General features: G+C 44.7%; 1 protein-coding gene and 1 long non-coding RNA gene across 3 annotated transcripts in view; one reads left to right on the forward strand and one right to left on the reverse strand.

Moving 5' to 3' along the window:
- Window positions 1–13,606, reverse strand: part of LOC141162488 (uncharacterized) — a 46,221-nt gene extending 32,615 nt beyond the window's left edge. For both annotated transcript variants that reach the window (XM_073648655.1, XM_073648654.1), the window contains exons 1-3: window positions 13,590–13,606; window positions 12,145–12,389; window positions 1,075–1,404 (exon numbers count right to left, since the gene is read on the reverse strand). In XM_073648655.1, coding sequence (XP_073504756.1) covers window positions 1,075–1,404; window positions 12,145–12,193 — 379 coding nt within the window. In that variant the 5' untranslated portion in view covers window positions 12,194–12,389; window positions 13,590–13,606. The remainder of the gene's footprint in view (window positions 1–1,074; window positions 1,405–12,144; window positions 12,390–13,589) is intronic.
- The window catches only part of LOC141162489 (uncharacterized), a 52,744-nt gene that overhangs the window by 3,867 nt on the left and 28,865 nt on the right, over window positions 1–20,012 (forward strand). The window lies entirely within an intron of this gene.

Raw genomic sequence — 20,012 nt, forward strand, 5'->3', positions numbered from 1 at the left:
ATGTCGGCTGTTTTACATAGCCGGCGTCTGCCTGTAACAGCAGTGTTCAGAGCTCGCCTTGATTGCTGCTGTTTTGAGTATTTAAGTGCCCTTGTCAATCACTGACAGCAGCATTTAGCTAGCACGATGGCCGGTGCATGCAGTCACCTGCTCCCTTCTGCCCCCTGTGACGCAGTTGCAGATTGCTGATGGGTTGCCAGTAGTGCTGAGTGAGCGTGGTCGGATAAGGTGTGACCCCAGCATGCTCGGGTGTTGTCTGAGTATCTTGTAGTGCTCTGCTAATATGCTCGAGTTCCTGCGGTAACATGTTTTGCGGCGGTAGACAGACGCAACACATGCAGGGATTACCTAACAAACAGGCAATTCCTGCATGTGTTGCGTCTGTCTACCGCCGCAAAACATGCTACCCTGGGGACTCGAGCATATTAGCAGAGCACTACAAGATACCTGGATAACACCTGAGCATGCTGGGATCACACCTTATCTGACCATTCTCGCTCAGCACTAGTTACCAGGTGCTGCTGTCATGTTAGTCGTTCAATGAAGCTCAGCCTGAGGTTGGGCTCCATGGAAGTGTCACAATCCAGGTGCCGGACGTTATTGCAGCACCCTCACTTTGTAGTTCGCGGTGACTGTAATGTCTCCCTCCTTGCACCGATCCTATGACAGGAAGCGAGTGGCGGCAGGGAGAATAAAATGTAATTTTCTCTGTGTAGCCAACGCTTTTCCAAAAAGCCGTCTAACCAGGCTTTAAACCCTATTTACCTGCAGATTACCCCTATATCTGCAGATAAATAGCGTTTTTCAAGGTGACAAGTTACCATTAAAGGGACTCTGGCAGTACGGAATGACTGTTCGAAGAAAGTCCTGCCGCTCAGTGCTTCACAGCGCGGCCAATCATGTAACTATAGTGCATTATAGACAAGCATAACAAGTAATAAAACCGTTTATGGTGTGCTGTAGTGTGGGCCCCTAGAGTCAGTTCCCCTGGTGGGCCCTAGGCACCCCAGTCCGACCCTGCATGGGTGAGTACGGTTAGTTATTTCTGATTCCACACTGTTATTGCCGACTCACCTCCAACATCCAGCCAGAGCCTCTTCTCCCTCCTCTCCGAGTTATAGATCACCGAACACTTGTATCTTCCACCATCAGATATTCTTATATTAGAAATAGTCAGATCTGCTACCCCGGTTAGTAATTGTTCTGTGCTCAGGGAATATCTAGAAGAATTTGTCCTCACAGCTTTATTGTAGCTCAGGATTTCCTTATTTAGAAAGTGCCAGAATATTGTGAGATGATTGAGATCTACAGGAGGTTTGTCCACCGTGATCAAACAAGGAATTCGAGAATCGGATCCCAGCCTGGCAGCATTTGTGGATTGTCCGGTCAGCTCAAGTGACGACACTGTGGACAATAACAGATAAAGTCCATTACTGAAGAAGTTCTGCATACACACATTAATTACCTAAATTTGACTTTATATGGAGTAACATTTCTGTTCTTTTTCACCTTTATACAAAGACTGTAAATATTGGTGTTTCCTAACACAGGTATTAGGAGCATTGTGTTGGGTTATGTCAGAGTTTCCATTCATTTTGAAGACAAGAATAATGCAACCGATAGAAACAACTAAAACAATGATGACGTAACACCCAGCAATAGTATCCTCTATTCCTAAAGCCCCCGTCTCACATAGCGAGATCGCTAGCGAGATTGCTGCTGTGTCACGGTTTTGGTGACGCAACAGCGACCTCACCAGCGATGTCGCTATGTGTGACACTTTGCAGCGATCAGGCCCCTGCTGTGAGGTCGCTGATCACTGCAAAGTGTCCTGGACCATTTTTTGGTCGTTGCCTTCCCGCTGGTCAGCACACATCGCTGTGTGTGACCAGCGGGAGCAGCGATCAGGCTGGTAACCATGGTAAACATCGGGTTACTAGGGGCACACGCGCACCTAGTAACCCGTTGTTTATCATGGTTATAACCCGTTGTTTATCATGGTTACCACTCTGCTACAGTGAGCGGGAGGTTACCGCTCACTTTAGCAGGCTCGTAACCATGATAAACAATGGGTTACTAGGTGCGCGTGTGACCCTAGTAACCCGATGTTTACCATGGTTACCAGCCTGCTCCTGCTTCAGCAGGCTGGTAACCAGGAGCAGGACATCGTGGAAAGATTCTTTCCACGATGTCGCTGCTCCCCTGATCGTTGGTGAGCCTGCCTGTTTGACATCTCACCAGCGACCACATAGCGACGCAGCAACGATCCCTGACAGGTCGCATCATTGTCGGGATCGTTGCAGCGTCGCTAAGTGTGACGGGGCCTTAAGACATTTGAAACCTTGACTCCTATCTATCAAGCAATGGCTATAAAACCTCTCGCGAAGACCCTCTCTGCTGCATATTTGCATATTGAGGCCCTAGCGAAATGAGTTACCGTATTAGGAATTACGGTATTATAGATTGTCTGTGAAATATTGCTGGGTAAATATCGTGTTACATAACAGATCAGAGAACTGCAGCTTCAAATCCACTAATAGGATAAAAAATGTCTTTTTATCTAAAAAAAAATATAAAAAAATATTGAAAATGAGAAATAAAATGCACAATTATTGCTGCCATAGTAACTACCCGTAACATAAAGTGCATATATATCTTATACCACATGGCATACAGTAATTGCAAAAAAAGAACTGTAAATTTGATTTTTTTTTCTCATACTAAAAAGTTTATGCAACTTACATAAACAGCAAATAAAAAGCTGCCAATGTTATAAAGTAGCAAAACCAATATAAGTTACTTATTCTCCTCACCATTCTTCCAATGTTGACCTTTCTGCAGCGATCACGCTCTTTGTTTACAAATGTCTGACCACTGCAGCCAATCAGTAACATCAGCAGTTCATGCAGCACTATTGATATACAGTAACTTGGCACTCAGGAAGATATAATGTAGAAAAGTTTATTTGTATAAATGCAATCCACAGTCGGTGTATATGACATTTCGATCTGGTCTCTGATCTTCTTCAGATATACAGATTGCCTATAGAAAATTATATATAAAGGGATATCAAATGCAAACAGCACCTGTAGTATGGCGGAACACTGCCGTGAGCAGAGCGACCAAATGTAGCCATGCAGTACTATTGGCATCGCCGCTCAGTGAAGGAAGCAATGATCCCAGTAGTACATTATGTGACCACTATGTCCCTGATTGACAAAAGCAGTCACTTACCAAGACCAGAAGCTCTGCAATAGGGTCAGTGCTTGATAACTCGGGGAAAAACTAGTAATTAGTTGTTACTCACCTGTTCTGACTCCAACTTTGGGCTTTCTTTCATTTCCCTATAGCTGACTCCCACTGTGCTACTCCATGCTGGGTTAGTACAGTAATCTGGCATCAACCAAGACTTTTAAAGGCTGTCTCAGGCAGCTAGCTGCCTGAGTATTGAGGTAGTAGTCACTCTGCTACCATTTGGTTTCCAGCACTCAAGATACCAAGTAACACCCTGTGCAAATGACCTAGAAAACAGAGTCCACATTTTGCTCCTTTGACAGACACAATAGTCTGAGTGCCCCTATAAGAATAATTCTTCTTAGTGCCCACTTTAATAATATCTACTGAGTTCCCCAATACACAGCTCCTCTTTACACAGTATGGTGGACCCACAGCTCCTTTATACAGAGTATGAAGTCCCCACACCTCCCCTATGTGCAGTATGGTGGGCCCACAGTTCCGCTATACAAAGTGTGATGTCCCCACTGCTCTCCCAAAAACACAGTATAATGACCTCCACAGAAGCCCTCACACTATATAATGGCACTCACAGTAGAACCCACATTGTATAATGGCCCCCACACTGTATAATAAAGTAGCAAAACCAGTACAGTATGTGACCACTATGTCCCGGCTGAGCGGCGTTGGAAGAAAACACATTCGCAAGATGACTTCACTGCATTCAAACAAGCAACACTCGCATTCAAATCAGCCCTCACCTCTGTTAAACAGGTCTACTTCACAACCCTCATATCTTCCTTATCCTACAACCCCAAACAGTTATTCAACACTTTAACTCTCTCCTCCGCCCTCCACTGCCCCCTCCGACCTCAGTCATCTCTGCTGAGGAGTTTGCCACACTTTTCAAAAGCAAGATTGACCAAACAAGGCAAGTGCTTACTGTCCGACCACCACAAACCCTTTGTTTTCCAGACCATTGGCCTTCCCCCATAACCTCCATTTCCAACATCACGGAAGGAGACCTTACTCGTCTCCTCTCCAAATCATACCTCACCACTTGTGCATTCGACCTCATTCCATCCCACTTCCTCCCCAACCTCACCCCCTCACTCATCCCATCCCTAACCCATCTCTTCAACCTATCACTAACTTCTGGTACCTTCCCCTCTGCCTTCAAACATGCCACAATCACGCCCATCCTCAAAAAGCCATCCCTCAACCCAATCGCCTTGTCCAACTACCGCCCCATATCACTGCTCCCATTTGCCCCCAAACTCCTTGAGCAACATGTTCACGCTGAACTTTCCTCTCACTTCTCATCTAACTCTCTCTCCGACAACTAACAATCTGGTTTCCGCCCCCACCATTCCACTGAAACTGCCCTTACCAAAATTACTAATGACTTACTTACAGCCAAAGCTAACAGACAATTCTCTATACTCCTCCTTCTTGACCTGTCCTCTGCCTTCCACACAGTTAACCACTGCCTCCTACTACAGATCCTCTCTTCCTTTGGCGTGCAAGACCTTGCCCTATCCTGGATCTCCTCATACCTTTCCAACCGCACATTAAGCGCCTCCCACTCCAACATTACCTCTTCATCCCGCCCGCACTCTGTTGGAGTCCCTCAAAGCTCTGTCCTAGGACCTCTACTCTTCTCAATCTATACCCTTGGACTGGGACAGCTCATAAAATCCCATTGCTTCCAGTACCATCTGTACGCTGATGACACCCAGATCTACCTCTCTGGCCCAGATGTCACCTCTCTGTTGTCCAGAATTCCAGCATGTCTATCAGCCATATCCTCCTTCTTCTCCTCTCGCTTCCTCAAGCTCAATGTGGACAAATCTGAACTCATCATTTTTCCCCCATCTTGCATATCTTCCCCATCTAATCTTTCTATCACAATAAATGACAACACGCTTTCACTTGTACCGGAAATCCGCTGCTTCGGAGTGACCCTTTACTTTGCCCTGTCCTTCAAACCACACAGCCAACATTTTGCCACCTCCTGTCGCCTCCAGCTCAAAAATATTTCCACAATCTGTCCTTTCCTCAACTCTCAATCTACTAAACTGCTTGTGCATACCCTTATCATATCCCACCTCGACTACTTCAACATCCTCCTCTGTGGCCTACCTGCTAACACTCTCGCACCTCTCCAGTCCATTCTTAACTCTGCTGCGTGACTAGTTCATCTCTCACCTCGCTACTCCTCTGTCCTCTGCTACCCCCCTTTGCAAATCCCTTCACTGGCTCCCAATTGCCCAGCGTATCCAGTTCAAACTACTAACACTGACTTACAAAGCCACCCATAACCTCTCTCCTCCGTACATCTCTGAACTAATCTCCCAATATATTCATTTGCGTAATCTCCAGTCCTCCCAAGACCTTCTTCTCTCCTCCCCACTTACTCGTTCCTCAACCAATCGCCTCCAAGACTTCTCCCGAATATCCCCCATCCTCTGGAATTCTGTGCCTCAACACATCCGCCATATTCGGATTCTTCAGACAGAACCTGAAAACGCACCTCTTTGAGAAAGCTTACAACCTACATTGACCATGCTGCCTCCTCACCAACACCGGAGCTGCTGCAACCCCCCACCTACTATATCCTTCCCCACCATCCTGTAGAATGTAAGCCCGCAAGGGCAGGGTCCTCTTTCCTCTTTTCCAGTATATCATTGTTAGTTTGTTTACTGTAAGTGATATCTGTATTTTGTATGTAACCCCTTCTTATGTACAGTGCCATGGAATCAATGGTGCTATATAAATAGATAAATAAAAATAATTATGGCCTTTCGCAGTAGCTCCTACATTGTATAATGTGTCCTCTACATTAGCTTTCACGCAGAATAATGGCCCCCACATTAGTCTCCAAACTGTATAAAGGCCCTCACATTAGCCCCCAAAACTGTACAGTTCCTCCCTCATTAGTCCCCAAACTGTATGATGGCCGCATCATTCGCTTCCATACTCTATAATGGCCCCCACATTAGCTTCCACGCTGTATGATCATGGCCTTGCATTAGCCCCGACATTAGCTTCCATGCTGTATAATGGCCTCCACATTAGCCTCCAAACTGTATAATGGCAGTCACTTTAGCCCCCCAACTGTATGATGGCCACATCATTAGCCCCCAGACTGTATAATGGCCCCCCACATTAGCTTCCATGCTGTATAATTGCCCCCGCATTAGCCTCCAAACTATATAATGGCCTCTACATTAGATTCCACGCTGTATAATGGCCTCCACATTAGCTCCCAAACTGTATAATTGCGCCTGCATTAGTCCCCAAACTGTATAATGGCCACTGCATTAGCACCCAGACTAGATAATGACCCTCACATTAACTTCCACGCTGTATAATGGCCCCTGCATTAGCCTTTAAAATGTATAATGGGCCCCGTACTAGCCCCCAAACTGTATAATTGCCCTAACATTAGCATTAGCTCCCACACTGTATAATGGGCCGCACAGTAGCTCCTTTCATAGAATCATAGAATCATAGAATGGTAGAGTTGGAAGGGACCTCCTGGGTCATCTGGTCCAACCCCCTGCTCAAAGCAGGATTCACTAGATCATCTCAGACAGATGTCTGTCCAGCCTCTGTTTGAAGACGTCCATTGAAGGGGAACTCACCACCTCTCGTGGCAGCCTGTTCCACTCATTAATCACCCTAACTGTCAAAAAGTTTTTTCTAATATCTAATCTGTGTCTCCTTCCATTTAGTTTCATCCCATTGCTTCTAGTCTTTCCTTGTGCAAATGAGAATAAAGATGATCCTTCTACAATGTGACAGCCCTTGACATATTTGTAGACAGCTATTAAGTCTCCTCTCAGTCTTCTTTTTTGCAAGCTAAACATTCCCAAATCCTGCAACCGTTCCTCATAGGACATGGTTTGCAGACCAGTCACCATTCTGGTCGCTCTTCTCTGAACTTGCTCCAGTTTGTCTATGTCTTTTTTAAAATGTGGTGCCCAAAACTGTACACAGTATTCCAGATGAGGTCTGACCAAAGAGGAGTAAAGACCGATAATGACTTCACGTGATCTAGACTGTATGCTTCTGTTAATACATCCCAGAATTGTATTTGCCTTTTTTGCTGCTGCATCACACTGTTGACTCATGTTCAGTCTATGATCTATTAGTATACCTAAGTCTTTTTCACATGTACTGTTGCTTGGCTCTATTCCTCCCATTCTGTATATGCTTTTTTCATTTTTGTTGCCCAGATGTAGTACTTTGCATTTTTCCCTGTTAAAAACTATTCTGTTGGTTGCTGCCCACTGCTCCAGTTTATTTAGGTCTTTTTGAATCCTCTCTCTCTCTTCTCTAGTATTAGCTATCCCTCCTAGCTTTGTGTCATCAGCAAATTTAATCAGTTTACCCTCAATTCCTTCATCTAAATCATTGATAAAGATGTTGAACAATACAGGTCCCAGGACGGAGCCCTGTGGTACCCCACTTGAGACATTCATCCAGCTGGATGTGAAGCCATTTACAACCACCCTTTGAGTCTGATCACTAAGCCAGTTATGAATCCACCTAACAGTTGCCTGGTCCATTGCATACTTGGTCATTTTTTCAATAAGGATGGTGTGAGATACTTTGTCAAATGCTTTGCTGAAGTCAAGATATACTATATCTACAGCATTTCCCTGATCCACCCAGTCAGTGATTCTGTCATAGAAGGAAATTAAGTTAGTCTGACATGACTTGTTAGTTACAAACCCATGCTGACTCTGGTTAATCACTTCATTCTTATCCATGTACTTACATACATGTTGTTTAATAATTTGTTCAAAGATCTTTCCTGGTATAGAAGTCAGACTCACCGGCCTATAGTTCCCTGGGTCCACCTTCTTCCCCTTTTTGAAGATAGGAACAACATTTGCTCTTCTCCAGTCTTCTGGGACTTCTCCTGTTCTCCAAGAATTTTCAAAGATTATGGAGAGTGGTTCTAAAATTTCTTCTACGATCTCCTTCAGTACTCTGGGGTGTAATTCATCTGGACCTGGAGACTTGAACTCATTTATGTTAGCTAAATATTCCCTCACAATCTTTCTGTTTACAGATAACTTGGATTCCTCTATTCCTTTAAAAGGACAGTGAAGATCAGTTGATGTTACATTTTCTTTCTGAGAGAAAACAGATGCAAAATAGGAATTAAAAAGTTCGGCCTTCTCAACATCCTCTCTTACCATTTCTCCATTTTCATCCTGTAAAAATCCTATAGCATCTTTGACTTTTCTTTTACTTTTGACATACCCCCAAAATCCTTTTTTATTGCTTTTGACATCTCTTGCAAGCCTTAATTCATTGTCAGCTTTAGCTAACCTGATACGTGCCCTGCAGGATCTGCAGACTGCATTATAATCTTCTTTAGATATGCCTCCCTCTTTCCATTTAATAAACATTTCTTTCTTTCTTTTTAGCATGAGTTTAAGTTCTGTGTTCATCCATCCTGGTTTCCTTAAATGCTTCCCATTCTTCCTACTTTTCGGGATTGTTAACGATTGTGCTTTGAGAATCTCATTTTTAAAAATTTCCCATCCTTCCTGGACATTTTTGTCCTTAAGGACATCCAGCCATTGGATCCCTCCTATTCTCTTTCTGAGTCTCTTAAAATCTGCCTTTCTAAAATCTAACCTTGAAGTCTGAGTCTTCACATGTCTTCCTCCTCTAGTTATCCAAAATTCTATAATAGCATGATCGCTGCCTCCTAGGGTCCCAGCCACCATTTACTGCATAATGGGCCCCACATTTGCCCCTATACTGTATAGTGTCCCCCTCTTTAGCTCCTACACTGTATAATGGGCACCACATTAGCTTCTATACTGTATAGTGGCCCCCACTTTAGCTCCTATACTGTATAATGGCTCTCACATTAGCATTATCTCCCACACTGTATAAAGGGCCCCACAGTAGCTGCTATACTGTATAATGCGCCCCACATTAGCTCCTATACTGTATAGTGGCCCACACTTTGGCTTCTACACTGTATAATGGGCCCCACATTAGCCCCCAAACTGTATAAGGGCCCCACAGTAGTCCCTATAATGTATGAAGGCCCCCACTGTTTTAGTGTCCCTCATTGTTTTTGATGCCCTCATTAGTTTTAATAAAAAAAAAAAAAATAATATACTCATCTAAACCAGTATTCTGAAGACTCTACTGCTGAGGCTCAGGTGGACCAACTAGATGTCATAGCGCTGACGCACGCACAGGAAGTCAGAGTCCCAGCACAGCGCGATGATGTCACCGCGCCAGGACTTTACTGTCCTGCGCGTGTATTGGTGCCTCGGCCGTTCTGTAGACTACAGGCTTAAAGCGACATGTGGTCTACAGAACGGAGAGCCATAATGCAGGGAGATTGTGTCTCCCAGCTCTATTGCGGGAAGGTAAGGGTAGCCTAGCTTCAGGTGGGCCCCCCTGAGCGCGGGGCCCAGGGTGGCTGCACCCTCTGCCCCCCGGTAGCTACGCTACTGGTTGGCATAATTGATTAGAGATAATGCATGCCAATGGTCTGTTGAATGTCTGCCACAGCTGATAATTGAAATTCATTAAAAGGTGTCCATAATCTGGTCAACAGCTATTTGTCCTAACTCCCCCACTGTCACCTACAAAGCTCTTCACAGTTCTGCAGCACCCTACAACTCCTCCCTAATTTATTTTACCACTCTACTTATGCTCTCTGTGCTGCTAATGACCTAAAACTAATCAGATCTCTATAATCTAAAACTAATATTCCCGCACCAGTTCTCTGGAATGCACTATCCCAGACAATTTGGTTATTTCTAAGCAGTAGCATAACTAGAGTCTAATCGACCCCGTTGCAAAATTTGGACTTGTGCCTTACCTGCATTTTGGGTCCTTGTAGCATTCTAAATACTATAGAGATTTCATCCTGGGCACCTTCTGGTAATAATGTCCCCCATCCTCTGCCCCTTCTAGTAATAATTTCCTCCATTCTGGGTCACTTGCAGTAATAATTTACAACAATATATGCTCCTTCCAGTAATAATGTCCCCTATCCTGGCCCCTTCCAGTTGTAATCTCCAACATCCTGGGCCCATACCTGGTGTAATATCCACTATCCAGAGCCCCTTCCAATAATAATGCCCAACATTCTGAACCCTTCCTGGTGTCATGTCCCCATCCTGGGCCCCTTCCAGTAATAATGTACCCCATCCTGGGCCCCCTTCTGGAATTATGTCCCCCATCCTAAGCCCCTTCCAGTAATAATGGCCTCCATCCTTGTCCTCGTGTAATGTCCCCATCATGGCCCCTTCCAGTAATATATGTTCTCCCATCCTAGGCCACTTCCGTATAAAGTCGCCCATTCTGTTATAATTTCCCCATCCTCAGACGCACAAATAAGTTGAAATAAATGCTGGCGTCACTGGACACCCCCCAGCATGTGTCGGTTGCGACTGCAATCATTACGCCCGTTTCTCAGTATCCACAGTTTAAAGCATGCCCTAAATATGCAATTTTTTTATACTGGCCTATCACCTTACCTAATTAACCCAAGTATTCCCTGTTCTCCCTTCCTAACTTATCCTCAGTATCTAGTCCCTCCTATCATCTTCTTCCACACCATCCATGCATTCAGTAGCACTTTGTACATATACTTATACAGATTCTGGCTGATGACTGATTTACGCAGCGTTATTTGAATATCCCTATTTATTTGTTATATTGATGGCGGGACCATACATGCAGGCTTGGACTAGCCTACAGGAGAATCCTCCGGTGGGCCCCTGTGAAAGAGTAGGCCACCACCCTCTCATGTGAGAAGTACACAATATACTTGAATCACTATGTACAGACAAAGGCAGCATATTATTATGATCTGCAACATGTACTAAGGAAAGATAGGGGAAAACTGTCCCTACAGTAAGACCAAGCTGAATCCCTACAATGTAGCGCGCTGCCTGTTCTTAGTGAACAGACCCGCCTTAGTCCTTGGCTAGTCTGAACGAAGACCTATAGCATAAGGGGAAGGGTCCCTAAAAGAACTAAGGACTGGGACAAAAATGGGACACCTCCTAAACAGAGAAGTTGTTGCAGAAAACAAAAAGACAAACTGACAAAAGGTACTAGAGGTCCCAGAAGGACCAAGCGAACTGACAGAGAAAGGCACCGAAGCACCTGGCTAGAGAAACAGTCAAACACTGAAGTCCAGCACAGCCAAAAGGGCGGAGCTGGAATATAAAGACAGATGGTCACATGACCGCAAAACACAAGATGGAAAAAACAAACAGGAGGGTTCTAACAATTATTCATTTTAACAATCTACCAAGTTGATTATTATATAAATTTGTGATTGAGGATAATGTCACATTTGTAGCTAAAAAGTGCGGTGCTGGAGTTGGTTACTGGTGGGCCCTTGGCATCCCAGTCTGACACTGCATACAAGACACTTTTCTATCTTTTGTGTCCTCCCGCAATACCTCATAGATTGTAAGCTGTAGTCCTCTCTCCTCTTGGTATGTGTTGAATTATGTGTAATTCTGTAATGTTTTTATTGTCTATACAAGTCTCCTCTGAATTGTAAAGTGCTGTGGAATATGTTGGCATTAGAGAAAAATGATTATTCCTATATTCTTATTATAACTATTATTATTACTGACCTCTAAATACTTTTAGTCTTGCAGTGCGGGGGGCTTTACTTCTGGTTATCAGTCCCTATCTATGTTACTCTATTCACGCCAATTATAGGGTTATGCAACGTCAGCCACAAAATCACAGCAACATCCAAACCAAACCATAAAGAGATAAAGCAGAATCATGCCGAAACCATCACATCCATGTTATTACGGGTTCCCTGTGTATTAAGGAGGCAGATACAGAATCTATATAATAGATGTGAATAAAGAGAAAAGGGGAAGCACTGACCTGAGAGACAGAGGAGCAGGAGGCAGAGGGATCCCTTCAAGGCGCTCATTCTAGACAGTTCTCATAATTCACAGATTGTTATTGTAATTTCTTGCTGTTCCCAGAATGTAATTTACAGATTCTTGAAATCATCTCACTTGTCTTCACAAATCAGGTTTTCTCCATTGTCGCTGATTCACAAAGCAGATATAATCCTGTACACAGTGGGGGTGGAAACTTCCAAAGTATCTTTCACTTTCTATTTCCTATTTGGGAAATCAGCATTAGACTGCAGAGAGCGCATAAAAGCCCCCCAGTGCTCGAGAGAGGAAATTCATGTCATCAGAACACGACCACCTAGTAATATTTTTTGAATTTTTCAGCTATTTCTACTTTTACATAAATATAGTTTCATTAGGTATAATCATATTGTTTTAGTGTCTCCTCAGGATCTCCGCTCGCTTTCTGTTTCTTGGAATATTTATGTTTAATCTCAGAGGCTGAAGAATTCTACTAACATTCATAAATCCATGTGAAATATCCGAGGAATAAAACGGACGTCTCACTGACCCACAGAGTTTCATTGAGCCATATACATTTTGCGATCAGTTTCGGACATTAAAATGTTGGGATTTTATAAAACGGATGAAATATGACACTTTGTTCTTCAATGTTCCATCCTTTATTCTCTGATCCATTGCTAAGTGTCAATGGATAAAAAAATATTTCTCACCGTCTACTTGCTTCAGTGAAAAAAAAAACGAATGAGAGTAAAACGGATGCAAAAATGCTCCGATTCTCACAATGTAAAAATTCATAAAGATGTGTGACTGTAGCCTAAGGAATAAAGTTTCACTTGGTAGCACTATAGCATGTAAACATTAAACATATGGAATTTGAATTGTATTACTGCTCTAGAAAATAGGAAAAAGGGAAGATACTTAGCACATAATTTGGCTGGCCAATTCATGCATGCCCAGCAGCCAACAAGAAGGCAATCTCCTTTTTCTGGGTACCTATCCTAATGTGAATCCTCTCCTAGGTTGAAACCTACATTTATACTAGTAGGTAGGATCCTGCTGTTATTAAAAACCTCCAAGGGCTGATGAGTGGAGTGCTCGGTCAGAATCTATACAGAAATAATTACAGAAGGATTCTACCTACCCATATAAATGTTGGCTTCAGTAGGCTAAGTATCTTCATTTTTTCCTATTATCTAGAGCAGTAATGCAATTCAAATTTCATATATTTCATGTTTGCATGCTCTAGCGCTACGGAGTGCAGCTTTATTTGTTAGTTATGTATGTAGGTGGCTACTCTTAGTATGAACCTGTACACACCAGTTTTCTGTTTGGAAGTGACAGTCAGTTTTTTGTTATTTATATGTAGCCTAAGGAAGGGTTAACTCGCAGCATTACACAATCACCGATCGGCTACCATTGGCGGTCTTTTAATAACTTACTCACCAGGCCGACTGCAGACAGAATGTCCGGTAATGGAAGAGTCAGTGCACATAGGCTGTCATTGTTCTTGGCAACACATGTCCTATTTACGGATGAAGATGTGCTGCTGAGAGCGATATTTTTAACTCCTTCATGACTGGAGCATTTTCCGTTTTTGCATTATCGTTTTTTACTCCCCTTCTTCCCAGAGCCATACATAACATTTTCATTATTCGGTCAATATGGCCGTGTAAGGGCTTATTTTTTGCGGGATGAGTTGTACTTTTGAACGACCTCACTGGTTTTACCATATCTTGTACAGGAAAACGGGAAAAAAATTCCAAGTGCAGTGAAATTGCAAAAAAAAGTGCAATTCCACAGTGGGTTTTTTCCTTCTTTTTTTACCACGTTCACTGAATACTAAAACTGACCTGCCATTATTATTCTCCAGGTCATTATGAGGTCGTAGACACCAAACATATACAGGTTCTTTTTTATTTAAGTGGTGAAAAAATTCCAAAGTTTGCTAAAAAAAAAAAAATAAAAAAATAAATAAAAGGCGCCATTTTCCGAGACCTGTAGCATCTCTATTTTTTGGGATCTGGGGCCGGGTGAGGGCTTATTTTTTGCATGGTGAGCTGAAGTTTTTATTGATACCATTTTGGGTAGATCCGATGTTTTGATCGCCCGTTATTGCATTTTATTGCAATGTAAAGGCGACCAAAAAACAAAATTTTGGTGTTTAGAATTTTTTTCTCATTACGCAGTTTACCGATCGGATTAATTCTTTTTCTATATTGATAGATCGGGCGATACCAAATATGTGTATGTGTGTGTTTTTTTTCTGTTTTATTTTGAATGGGGCGAAGGGGAGTGATTTAAACTTTTTTTTTTTATATTTTTAAGAAAGTTTTTTAAAACTTTTTGCTTGCTTCAATAGTCTCCATTGAAGACTAGAAGCTGCGATTGTCTGATCCCCTCTGCTACATACCGGCAATGATCAGATCACCAGTGTGTAGAAGAATTGCTCACTTGCTTTGATCGCAGATTGTAAATAAACTATCGCACCCCTGGTATAGGTTGGTGCACGGGTAAGGTGCCAAGCCGAGAATCAATGTATAACAAAACCCGGCACTCGAAGACTCAAATAATTTTCTTGATTTTAATAAGGTAAATGATAGTACAGAATACAAACGTTTCAGTCGCATAGGACCTTCATCAGTGTACTAAAATAACAGAACAAAAAATGACAGTCATTATAAGGTCACAAAAGTCAAAAAGAATACATGAAAACACATTATGTATGTTACAAGCATGGTGGTTGTAGGACGCTTGGAATGGGAAAAGGAAAGGGAGGGGAAAAGGGAAGGGAGAAGGGAAAAAGAGGTAGATGTCCCGTAAAAGGGTATGGAGATAAGACACAGGTAGGAAGAAAACATACCAGTATTCAGTGGTGAGATTGCCTGGAGTGGACTAAGACAACAGTAAAGGCTGCGGAGAGAGAGAGTATGGGTTAAGGAGATAGCCTCTGGTCCCAGAAAGGAGTGGAAAGATAGGCACATACCTTGAGTGGGTAGGTAGAAAGGAAGAAAACCTGAGCGTGGGAACACGGTGTCCACCACTAGTTCCTTATGGTGTCAGGTATACAGTGACAGGGTCAGGCCTTAAGTAGGTGGAGGGTGGACCCAGCGGTGAGGAGTAGATTAGGATTGGTGGCAGTGTGGCGCCGGGATTCCTCATGGTGATAGAAAGACCTGCCGGACCGGAAGTGACGTAGCGCCCGCGTCACAAGGTCCTGTTACATTGCGGCGGTCACGTGAGCGGAAGTGACGCGCCGCATGCGTTCCAAGGCAGTGGTTGTGCGTTCCACTGTGTGACTGGATGACAAAGGTGGCTAGAATGGGGAGTATGATAAAGGTAGGAGGAAGAGATCCAAGAGGGGACATCAGGTGGAATCAGGGAAGGAGCAGGAATCTAGGGATGTTTCTAAAAAATAAGAAAAAGAATGTTAGGCACAACACAAATGGAAAAGATTTTTTTACATAATTAGAATAGAAGAGAAACATGTTTCTATAAACAGCAGCAGCATTTCTATAAAAGCATACATGTATATTGGGCACTATTACATAGTATTCTCTATAGATCTTGGATTTTACTGTGTATGTATATAACACAAATCATATAGAATAACCAAAATGAAATAAAATCAAATAGTAAACTTGAACCAATAAAGTTGTAGATCCCATCTTTTTTAATTATGTCACAGGCTGGAAGGGATATGGAGCTAATTGATTATGTGGATAGCTATTTAGGTTTTAAGTGAATAAAAGAAGGTTGTACTCTTGATTAAGACCCCTGGGTGTGAGATATTGTAATTCATGTATCCAATAGGCCTCCCGGTACTTGAGCATATGTATACCGTCACCACCTTGGCGTGGTGGGGGGACATGGTCAATAACCTAGAATTTAAGTTGAGAGATGGAGTGTCCAGGCTGTTACGAAGTGATTGGGTAATGGTAGTAGTAGGTTCTTGCAACGTATGGTTGATTTGTGTTTCGATATGTCCATGAAATAGCGTTGGAGTCAATTGTCCAATTACTTTTGGTCCTTTTAAAAACAGGGTGGCACATGTTAAGGAGCTGAAACTCCTAAACCCTTCATCCAATTTTAATTTGGATACCCTCAAATGAAAGCTGAAAGTCTGAACTTCAACTGCATCCGAATTGTTATGTTTAAAATTCATTATGGTAATGTCTAGAACCAAAATTAGAAAAATGTTGTCTCTGTCCAAATATATTTGGACCTAACTGTACGTCCTCAGCGGAGACTGGAGCTGGAGTGGTACCTGGATCATCAGAAAAAGAATTAAGAACAACTGATTTGAGGAGAGATACATGGAAGGAGTTGGGAATCCGTAAGGTGGCCCGGAGTTTTAGCTTGTAAGCCACGGGATTGATTTGCTTGAGAACCTCAAACGGGCCGATGAACTGCGGACCCAACTTATACGATGGTATTTTGAGCCGAACATGTTTGGAGGAGAGCCAGACCCTGTCTCCCGGACGGAATTGAGGCGTATCCAGATGTCTCTTATCGGCATGTTTCTTCATCTGCTCAGAGGACAGAAGAAGTGTGGATCTAGTGTTTTCCCAAATAGTAGAAAATTCGCTGACCAGAGACTCCGTGGCAGGATTGTCCACAGAAGCGGAGACAAGAAATGGAATCCGGGGGTGTTGACCGTAGACAACAAAGAACGGGGATTTGGAAGAGGACTAATTCTCATGGTTGTTATAGGAGAACTCGGCCCAGGGCAGGAACTCAACCCAATCGTTATGGTGAGCATTGACAAAATGCCGGAGAAAGCTTGTAAGAACATGGTTGATACGTTCCACTTGACCATTGGACTGGGGATGATAAGCAGAGGAGAAATCCAGGGTGACATCCAGCAGCTTACACGTAGCCCTCCTGAAGCGTGAAGTGAACTGAACCCCGCGATCAGACACAATGTGGAGGGGAAGGCCGTGGAGACGAAAGATGTGATGGATGAAGTCCTTAGCCAGCACAGATGCAGACGGGAGACCAGGCAGAGGGATGAAGTGGGCCATTTTAGAAAAGCAGTCAGCGACCACCCAAATGACAGTACAACCGGCAGAAACAGGGAGATCCGTAATAAAGTCCATAGCTATGTGTTGCCACGGGGCGGAAGGTACGGGTAGAGGCAGGAGATGGCCGGCGGGAAGATGTCTGGGAACTTTGCTATGGGCACAGGAGGAACAAGCTGTGACGAAGTCCGCAACATCCTTGCGTAGAGAGGGCCACCGGTAATGCCGGGCGATGAGCAGGAAAGTCTTTCTCTGGCCTGCATGGCCGGCTAGTTTGGATGAATGACCCTAGAGAAGAACCTTCTTACGATCCGGAACAGCTACGAAAGTCTTACCGGGTGGAAGACGAAACAGGTCTAACGGAGCCACAGTCATTACTCTGGAGAGGTCGATGATATGCAGAGGCTCCTCCTCTTGGTCGAAGGACAGGAATGAGCGGGATAGAGCGTCGGCTTTAATGTTCTTGTCTGCAGGGCGGTAATGTAGAGTAAAGCAGAATCGTGCAAAGAACAGAGACCACCGGGCCAGACGTGGATTGAGTCTCTGGGCATTTTGTAAATAGGCCAGGTTTTTGTGGTCTGTGTAGATGATTACCGGGTGCAGAGCCCCTTCCAACAGGTAGCGCCACTCCTCCAGCGCCAATTTGATGGCAAGCAGCTCATGATCTCCTATGGAGTAGTTGCGCTCGGATGAGGAGAAGAGCTTGGAGGAGAAGCCGCAGGTTACCATTCTTCCGGACAGGGATTTCTGGGTGAGCACCACTCCGGCTCCGGAGGAGGAAGCATCAACCTCCAGGAAGAACTGCTTGTTTCAATCCGGACGGTGCAGCACAGGGGCGGAGGAGAAGGCTTGTTTTAGGGAGACGAAGGCCTCCTCCGCTTCGGAAGTCCATTCCTTGGGATTTGCTCCCTTACGGGTCAGTGCGGAGATGAGAGCGGTCTGGGAGGAGAAATGAGGGATGAAGAGGTGGTAATATTTTGCAAAGCCCAGGAATCGTTGAATCGCCTTCAACCTCTCCCGTCGGGGCCATTTTAAGACGGCAGAAACCTTCTCGGGGTCCATCCGAAAGCAGTCTCGGAGATAATATATCCCAGGAACGGAAGGGAAGTCTGCTTAAAGAGACATTTCTCAAATTTTGAGTAGAGACAATTCTGCCGGAGCCTTAGCAGAACTTGACGAACATTCCTCCGATGTGTGGGCAGATCCGTAGAGAAGACCAAGATATCGTCCAGGTATACCACTACGCAAGAATACAAGAGATATCGGAAGATGTCGTTAACCAGCTCCTGGAAGACGGCTGGAGCATTACAGAGACCAAAGGGCATCACGCGGTATTCATAATCACCCTCCCAGGTGTTGAATGCCGTCTTCCACTCGTCTCCCTGGCGGATCCGGACCAAATTGTACGCCCCACGAAGATCGAGCTTGGTGAAGATCCTTGCGCCTTTAAGGCGGTTGAACAGCTCCAAGATGAGAGGCAGGGGGTACTTATTCTTGATGGTAATCTGGTTAAGGCCCCTGTAGTCGATACACGGCTGTAGTGAGCAGTCTTTCTTTTTAACGAAGAAGAATCCTGCTCCAGCCGGGGAAGTAGATTTCTGAATGAATCCCCTAGCAAGATTCTCCTCAATGTACTCAGACATGGCCCCGGTCTCAGCCAGCGACAAGGAGTAGATACGCCCGCGGGGAGGAGAAGCACCGGGTACCAGGTCGATTGGGCAATCATATGGCCTATGAGGTGGTAGAGTCTCAGCTTCCTTCTTGTCGAAGACGTCCGCATAGGACCAGTAGGGTGCTGGCAGACCAGGTAGATCGGGTAGATTAGCCGGAGAAGACGAAGGTCGAGCCGGATGAACCGGCACCAGGCAGGTCTCATGGCTACCCTGCCCCCAACGGAGCACCTCACCAGATCGCCAATTCAGGACGGGTTCATGTGTCTGTAGCCAGGCTAGACCTAGCAATAAGGAGTGAGAGAGTCCGGATAGCACATGAAAGGAGATCCTCTCCGAGTGCAACATTCCCACCTGAAGGGTAACTGGCTCTGTGATGAGCAAGATGGTCTCCAGAATGAGTCTCCCATCCACAGAAGCGACTGCCAATGGTTCGGCCAGACATTTGGTAGGAATCTGATACAGCTCCACAAGGGTCTGAGAAATGAGATTCCCAGCGGCTCCGGAATCCAGGTGGGCGGTCTCAAAGAAGCGGGTCTCACCACTGGAAATAGAAACGGATAGAGTCAAGGATGGAGAGGATTTACTCTTGCCTAGGACGACCTCTCCGAGCGGTCCTAGACACTGGAGTTTCCCAGCTTCACCGGACAGGAACGGATCAGATGATCCTTACTGCCACAGTAGAAGCAGCTGCCCTCGGCTCGGCGCGTCTCTTGGCGAGACTTGACCATTTTGGTCTGGTCAATTTGCATGGGTCCAGGCGAGTGTGCCCGGGGAATTGCTGGTTGGGAGGCAGGTTTCTGGAATACAGGAGCGAGACGAGGAAATCTTGTCTCCCGGGTAGTCTCCTTAACTCGTTCCAAGAAACGGATGTCAATCCGGGTAGCTTGGGACACCAGGTTGTCCAGGGTGGAAGGGATGTCACGACCGGCTAGCTCATCCTTGATCTGTCCAGAAAGACCCTCCCAGAAGGTGGACACCAGGGCCTCGTTGTTCCAGGCAATCTCAGACGAGAGGGTACGGAACTGTATGGCATACTGGCCCACGGTGAGACTCCCTTGGCGGAGACGGAGAAGAGAGGAGGCTGTAGAAGTCTTTCGTCCGGGCTCATCGAAGACCTTCCGGAAGGCAGTGAGGAAAGCCGGAAGATCGGACACCAGGGGATCCCCTCTCTCCCA

This window comes from Phyllobates terribilis, unplaced genomic scaffold, assembly GCF_046119375.1.
Source record: "Phyllobates terribilis strain yellow unplaced genomic scaffold, ASM4611937v1 Scaffold_9__5_contigs__length_417890890, whole genome shotgun sequence".
Taxonomy (NCBI): Eukaryota; Metazoa; Chordata; class Amphibia; order Anura; family Dendrobatidae; genus Phyllobates; species Phyllobates terribilis.